At 43.0% G+C, this 8422-nt stretch overlaps 1 protein-coding gene across 1 annotated transcript in view; it reads right to left on the bottom strand.

Moving 5' to 3' along the window:
* Positions 1 to 5225: 5225 nt before the first annotated feature.
* Positions 5226 to 8422, bottom strand: part of TET2 (tet methylcytosine dioxygenase 2) — a gene marked incomplete at its 3' end in the record, with an annotated part of 116017 nt that continues 112820 nt past the window's right edge. The window contains exon 11 of the mRNA XM_081098883.1: positions 5226 to 6742. Within this exon, the coding sequence (XP_080955009.1) occupies positions 5226 to 6742 (1517 nt within the window). The remainder of the gene's footprint in view (positions 6743 to 8422) is intronic.

The raw sequence follows: 8422 nt of genomic DNA, 5'->3' as shown, positions 1-8422 counted from the left end.
AGTCCCCAAAGAAAGCATAGTCCTCAAGTGCACATGCAAGGAAAAGTGTGGCTCCTTTCAAGAGTGAACGCTGGCTAGACAAGCAAAGAGATTTGTGAGAATTTGCCTGGTAAGAGAGGGAAATGTAGGCAGGTGGCCTCGAATATATGGGAACAAAAGTATCTTTGTTTCTTGAAACTGAAGTGTGCTGGTAAAACTGAAATGATCTATAATTGCAGCTAATTGTCATCTCCACATCTTTTATGAAAGTTTTCTCACCACTCCAGCAACTGGAGCGTGTGTTTCTCAGGGGAAGAGGGCATTGAGAAAAGACCCTACCCCCTTACTAGTGAGCCATGTGACTGAAGTTAATGATCACTTGTCTTTGTGCAGTAAGCACTCTCCCCTCACATTGATGCACTCTCCCAGCCTTCCATTTATGCCGTATACTCACCTCCAGGTGGCCTTTAAACCAACAAAACCAAGGTCTTTTCTCCCTGAATCAGGTTCTCACACTTGATCCAAGTACGATGCAGATGAGTGAGGCAGGAGTCAGAGCTAAGCTAGAATTACCCTAAGCAGGAGGATTTTTATGATAAATTGACTCGGTTATCATATGAGACTGAAGAAAGGAGCAGTGGTACTGTGTGTGCCAGGGCAGCTGTGTGCCTGTCTGCCTGCAAAGGTTCACTCTTGGCAAGTATTTCCAGAGGAGGCAAGGGACCCACAGAACGTCGTGAATGATGGCTCATCTGTCATTCCCAGCTGCCTCCCTGTCTAGGTCCACCTGCAGACTCACAGCAGCAGGCCTGCCCGCACCTTCCTTCACAGGGCACTGGCATCACCTGTCTCAGCCAGTGGGATCTGCATAGGGCCTGACAGGAAAAGCTTTGAGCTCCCTTTGCCCTGGGCATGGCAGACTAGCAAATGAGGAGTGGGAGGTTCCCAAGGCTCAGTCAGAGGAAGGATGTGAAATGAGGGTTGACAATGTCCCTAAAGGGCTGAAATTTTTTTAAAGAAATCATTGGATCACTGCTTTTAAGTGATATTGCTGCTGCTTTTACTATGCTGGCTTTGAGTAGAGTGCTGGAGGAATCACTCAGTCAAGCTCATATGTGGGCTCAGAAAGGACTATTTAAATCAGATTTGGCCCAGGCTGAACAGAGAGGGAAATATGGGGAAGGGAGTTTCCTTACTTACTGCATGATGACAATGATTTCTCTGCCAGTTTGGGAAAGAAAGGGATAGAGGTTGGGCGGGGGTGGGAGGAGGGATGCGGGATGGGAAGGGTTGAAAGCACGTAACTATAACTTGTTACCGTGTTGGATAGCTTGTGTTTCTAGGAAGTGCTTCAGCAGGAGTGCAGTGGTGCTGCGTCAAAGAAGGGGCAGAGATGAGGACACGCTAGCCTCCAGCTCCCTGAAGCCACATGGAATGGATGAGGACATGCATGTCTATGTGGTGCTGCCCAGCCCACCCCTCACCTCTCTTCCTGTCCAACACAATCTGCCTTTTGGATGGGCAGGAAGTGGACTCTTCCTTGAGAAGAGTGGACATAAAGAGGGAAATGTGAATCTAAAAATTAGGGTGGCCTTAGACCACAGAAATGTGAACTCAACCCCAGTGTACCTGCTGTTGCTGGTGGCCCTTACAAACTATACACAGGAAGGGGTGGTCAGGCTAATGAAGGTCAGCAGATGCTATTACTTTATTCCTGACTTACACTGGCTACTCAAGTAAGGTGAATAGGCTAAAAAGTAAACTGGAAAAAAGGTTAATACCTAAACTATTTAACCAGAGAAATATTTTGGCCTTAATTATGTGGATATTACTCTAGATATAGTTTAACATTAAGAATGACTAAAATTATCTTTAAAAACGAATTCTTTTTATTCCCTTTAGCCTCATTGAGATGACAATAACTTAAGCAGTAAACAGAAACTTTAACAAGACAATACTTAGAGTGCATTAAATAAATATAAATTTTATTAAAAACACTCTAATAGCATTATCAGGAATGATATAATAATAAACGCTTTCAAATAACTTGCATTCATAACATTACAATACTTACAGTATTTATAACCATCCTCAGATTTTATAGACAAACCAAACATTTCATGAAAATGAAATGAAACTAAGTTTTTAAAAAAGCATAGAAAAAATGCACACAGAGCTCATTATCTTAGTGTCAAACTGCAAAAGTTTCCTACACAAGTTGACCACTAGCTTGAGAAGTGAACTGTACACCACTGTGCGTCAATCAAGATGAAAAATTCATTCAAGTAAAGTTGACACCACTCAGAAGCATTTTTCAAGTATGGCTATATAGTCAACCTGATATTCCTATATAAGCAAACTGGAGATTTGCTTGCCATTCATTCCGAGGCAGGTTTTATATTTACAATTATAGATCTGATATTTACAATATGCCATTCAATTTTCTCTTCTTCTCCCTACCTAACCTCTCCTGAACCCCCCAAACTGTACTTCCTGCTCTTGCTGGCTAGCAGTTTGACAAGTGACAGTGAATGATATAGAAACCAAATATTCATAAAGGGATGGATGACTCAAAATCAACAAATATGCATGTAGTAACCAAATAGTTGGCATTAGATATATGCTATATGTAAAATATTTAAAATCATGTGGTTAGACATTGGCAAAACAAGTGTTTTTGAAATATTTGTAAATTGATCACAGCCAGAAAGGAAAGTTTTTAAAAAGACAAAAGCCATGTTATAAAGAAAGATTTGACCAATAAATCTCAAAGGCTCCCTTGATTAAGAATTTATTTGAAATTTTAGTAAGCAAAAGTGTACTTAGACCAAAATGTAATTGTACAGTCGATTGCACACCATACCCCTAAATGTTTTGCCTGTTTGGGGACATCCTTATGGATCTGTACCTCTATTGATTACAGGATAAAACATCTTTATTTAAAGAGTTCAAAGACTCTAGCCAGCAGCCACTTGCCAAACTCCTGCCTTACAAGTTTCCCTTTATCAACTCAGTGCATTCTATTTTCATGTAATTTTTTTCCTGCTCAAAACAATCAAAATACTCCCCAAACTTTTAAAATGCTTTTCTTTACAATAAAAGGGGTCAACAGATATACAAAATTAGTTTTAGTTACATGAGGACATATACAAGCAAAATAGGAGGGATTCAAAGTAAAAGGTTTAAATCCCTGACAAAGAATATGTTTATTAACCTACAATTTTACATAAACACAGGTGACATGTTGGCATAAGGAGAACATGAGCTGAAATATCCCTGATTTTTAGAACAAAAAGGTTGACGTTCAAGTTATACTTGCTAAGAAATCAAGTATTGAACAAAAAGGTATGCGTTTTAATTATAAAAAAGAAAGACTTGGAAAAAAAATGATGGTACATGATGCTCTAAGCTTTCACTCTCAGTTCAATATCCTATTGCCAAACTAGTGTTGAGGTATATGACAGTAGGAACACCACTCAAACCTTTACTGAATTCTTAGCTCACATTATGATATATTTGTAGCAGGTTGAGTAGCACCATCATGATGTGAATTCTGCTTCAAATCCATATATATATGTATATATATATATATTTACTTTTTTACAGTACTAAAATACTAAAGCATTGCGTTAAAAAAGTTTTGTTTACAATTAATTTACTTACTATACATCTCTTTCACTTCTTTATACAAATTAATGATTTAAAACCGCCACAGCAAGCCAGCTGCCTGTTTCTTTTCTTTTCCTTTAATTAACAGATTCACATGGAACTAACCCTGTTTATTCAACTGATGCAGGCCAGTCTGCTCGGTCGGTCTTCCTGGTAAAGAGGACACTTAAGCCAAGAAGTGACAACATCACAACGTACAATTATCAACACGAAGGCAGACTGACATTCGATTGCTGAAGAGCATACAGAGCCGTAAAACCACTTTGCGTAAGTGAACGGCATGGTTGGCTCTGTGGCATGAAGTTAATCATTACTGAAGTGGATAGAAAATTCTGAAAACTACATGTTTGACCAATGAACTTGTCAGACAATTTCGTATAAAACTGTTACAGTATAGCATGAGAGATGAGCACCAGAAAACATGTTTTATGGACTAACGTATTCCCTTGAATCCAGTAAGCCCCCTTTTGGATTGAACTGGCTGTATGAAAAATGGACACATTGCTCATCAGCAGACGCATGGCTAAAAGCAAAAATATTTTAAAAGCTTTCTTAAAAAAATCAACTTTGCATTCTAAAATGAAAGTAAACTTTTTTTTTTTAAACGTCTCAGTACCTTAGCATTGTTCAAGTTGTCAAAGCTTAGGTAGGCAAAGTGCTTCTAAGACACCATTTAAAATATTTATACATATACATGTGTGTGCACATATACATGTGTGTGTATATATATATATATATGTACATATATACGTTTATTGTCCTACAAGGACTTCACTGGATGAGCAAAATCCAGAGGCCTTTAAAATGTCCACATTTTAAAAACAGCTTGTGTAAGAATAGGTAATTATAATAAAAACTTGAATGAAAAGGTACCCCTATTGTTCAAGGGCATTGGAGTTCACTGATAGCATCTTGATGATATAAAGGCATTAAATTTTCAACTATTAAAGACACCATTTTCTTAGCACCATTTCTTAGAACACCCAAAGAAATTCAGTGTTTTGCTGTCTATTCATTTATGCTTCCTGTAGCTATTTGATAAATAAAAGTTAATATTAAGATTACAGTAAAAACTGCATGTTAAAAAACCATAATTCCAGTATTTCAGTACATTATATGTTCAGCACCAAATGGTGTTTAAGAATCCTGTCTCTGTAATACTACATTACTCACTGGATTTGTGTCCAGGACTATGCAAACTTGGTATTACTAAAAAGTGGTCACAGATGTGTAGAGTTGTAAGGTGGGGAAAAGTCACATTTACATCATCATCTCCTCCAATCATAGAACCAGTGTTTAAAAATGTAAATGGTGGAACACTCTCTTCCCCACCTTCGTTTTGCATAGAACGCTTTGGTCTTTTGTATGGATGCCATCTGTGACCACTTAGGAGTCAGCGGGAATTAAGTGCTATGGTAAGGTGACCTCTTTTGCGTTTGCTGGTGAGCTGAGGCTCTTCCTACCACCTCTGTCATGAATACTGTGTCCCTTTCCCCAGGGCCCATGTCATGAGAACTACGCTGTGGGCTGGCTGGCTGTGGTCTTTTCGAATGAGGTAACCAACACCGGGGGCGACGTCACACGTATGTGTGGTAAGGCCCTGTGACCCGCGTGAAGGCATACGGAGATGTGGTGACCGTGGAGTCTGTGGTCACCGACATGGTCCTCTCGGCCAGGGACTTGATGAAGCGCAGGTAGGTGGGCTCGGAGGGCTCGTGCGGCTCGGTGGGCTCCCGCTTCACTTTCTTGCCGTGCGTTTTCTGAGGCACGTAGTCCGGGCCATACTTCTCGCACTCTTCCTCCTTCTCCCGGGCTTTCTCGGCCATCTTGGCCTCCCAGAGCGCCAAGCCGTGTTTGGGCTCGTTCATGCTCTTGTGTTGGTAGAAGACGAGCGAGATCCTGGTGGGGTGATTCCGGTTGGGATTCTTTAAGGGGGTCGTGGCGTGCAGCTCCCGCTTGGCACACTCGATGAGAATGGACCCATGAGCCGGCGCCACCGCCACGCCCCCGATGTCAGGGTCCAGGAAGCTCTGCTCGCTGTCGGACCAGACCTCGTCGTTCTCCTCCGCGGCAGGAGGCTGCTTGTCCTGGCTGCTCGCGTCTAGCAACCTGTGCAAGCCTTGCTGGGCAGCGGCAGCTCGATCGTGGCTCAGGCCGGGAAGCATCGTGGGGAGCCCGTTAGCTGTGTGGGAAAGCATGTCGTTCTCCTTGTTCTGGAGGTGCAGGGCGTGGAGAGAGCTGTTGAACATGCCCGGGGCGGCGCCGTAGTTATGGAGCATACGAGAAGATGGGGGATGCTCCCCGTTTTTATAGTCTACGCTGGGGTTGCTCAAATTGGGTGGGAATCTAGAGGCGGCCCCCAGGAAATGACCATCCATCTCGTGAGTGGAATAAGGAGGCAGCGCCCCCACGTGGCGCACGGTTGGCCTGGGAGTACAGCTGCTGAAGGTGTCCCCCTGCATATTTTGGTTTCCGTAACCCAAGGGTTTGGAAGTAAAACTCGGGCTGTTTCCGAACCTCGGCTGGTAAAGCGTGTGGATGGGCGGCAGATTGAGCTTAGAGAGAGGGTCTTGGTTTGGATACCTGTAGAGATCCATGGGCTGGGACTGGGGAGAGTAAGAACCCAGATAGGAGGAGCAGCTGTCCATGGATACGTTTCCGTTGCACTGATATGATGGATATTGGTTGTTCTGATTTAGAAGCCCAGGGTAGGGGCTCATGAGATTAGAAGAATTCAAATATGAAGCCGCAGTTTGGGATGAGGTGGAATAGTAGTTCACACAGTTGGCGCCTCCTCCATAAATATCCGAAGTGTGTGAAGAGCTTGGATAAGGACTGACTGGATTGGGCCGTCTCATATATAGATTGGTGTGTCCAGAAGCATAGTAAGAGTTGACAGTCTCTGAATGATGGTTATTAGTCAAGGGGTGATGTGGTGGCTGCTGCTGGGGTGGCTGCTGCTGGGGTGGCTGTGGCTGTGGCTGCGGCTGCGGTTGTGGCTGCGGCGGCTGCTTCTGTGGCTGTGGAGGCTGCTTCTGTAGTTGCTGGGGCTGTGACTGGGGCTGGGGCTGCTGGGACAGCTGCATGACTGATCCTGAAAGTCACAGAAGTTTTGTGGACAAGATAAGAAAAGAGCAGGAACAAGCATGCTTGACCATTGTTTTATGAAAGCTAGTGAGGATGCTTAAATGCATGTAAGAACCACGACCGGGATTAGACAACACCCATCAAACAAGGTAAGAGCAGAGTCAGGGTGCTGATGACTGTCTGGCATTATTTTTTGTGTCTAAAGCATTCCATATAATAAAAGCCTAATATGCTAAGTGTCCAGTCATCCGGTTGGTCATTCAACCAATCAGAGCATAATATGCTAATGATATGCTAAGGCAGCTCAACTCGCTATGACATGCACTGACCACCAGGGGGAAGACAATTGACCAGTCGCTATGATGTGCACTGACTATCAGGAGGCAGATGCTCCAACTGGTAGGTTAGCTTGCTGCTGGGGTCCAGCTGATCAAGACTGAGCGAGACAGGCCGAACATGCCCTGGAGTCCTCCCATGGTCCCTTCCCAGCTGGCCAATCTCCCGCATCTCTCCCCGGCCCCAATAGTGCACCAGTGGGGTCCCTCAGTCTGGCCTGTGCCCTCTTGAAATCCGTGCTGCGGGATACCCCCCAAGTGCACTAATTTCGTGCACAGGGCCTCTAGTTAGAAATAAAATGACAGACCTCATAAAAGGGCAGTCTGGTAAGTGAAGGTAAAGGTAGTAAACATCCAAAAGACATTCCACAGAGAGCATCACATTCTCTGGAGCCTCTGCTTCTGATCATGGCAAATTCTCTGCATGAAGTGCCCTCCGCCCTCGACCCAGCTCCCTGCCCTCCCTTGGCACAGGCATCCCTTCCTTGAGCAACACTTCTATGACCTCATCTTCCAGGGCTTTTGCAGTACCCACCACAAAGCACATGAAGCAACAGTCACAATGTATTGTAATTATCCATTTTTAGCCCCCTCTTTACCCTCCTAAGAAGGAATTTCCTGTGGGAAGGGACCATGCCTTATTTTACTTTATTTCTACACTGCCTGGCATGCAATAAAATTGGTTAAATAGTTAAAATTAAGTAGCATAAAATTTGTTATGAAAATATTCAGCAATGCAATGAGAAGTAAAATGACATTCATTTAAACACCCAAAGCATCTTGTATAACACACGAACCCATTTCATTAGCATGCTCTTGAGAAAGGAAATTTACAGAGCTGTAGATAAAACTTGAATGAAACTTTCAGCTTTGCAAGTTGAAAACTTTAAAAAGTCATACTGTTGTTTCATGACCTCACTTGAGAGCGTTACCTGAGATCAGAACAGATGGACTGTACTGGCAGCCCTGACCACCGAAACGATCGTTGCAGAAGCCGGTTATAAGGGACGAGAGGCCAAGTTCTACACGCTTACACTTTACAGCTAACTTAAAGGGACATCATGGACTGAATGGGATTAGTTTCTCGTAGTGGGTCAACCAATCAACAAATATTTATTAAGCATCTTTGGCACATTATTCTAAATTACTTAGTTTCTTTGGGCTTCAAAATGAATCACCAGGAAGATTTGACTTTGTAAGACAAAGATGGTTGGTTCTAAGCAAACTGGTTCACTAAACTTACAAGGTATACACTTTTCTCTTGTTAATGGTCAGGCCTACAATTTGGATATGGACATTATTACATTGTTGTATGATTCTTTACACTATTAACTGCAGACATAAAGCAAGGG

Source organism: Myotis nattereri (genome assembly GCF_964212035.1).
Source record: "Myotis nattereri genome assembly, chromosome: 1".
Lineage (NCBI taxonomy): Eukaryota > Metazoa > Chordata > Mammalia > Chiroptera > Vespertilionidae > Myotis > Myotis nattereri.
The sequence above is the reverse complement of the archived record's forward strand: the minus strand, read 5'-3'. Positions and strand labels throughout refer to the sequence as shown.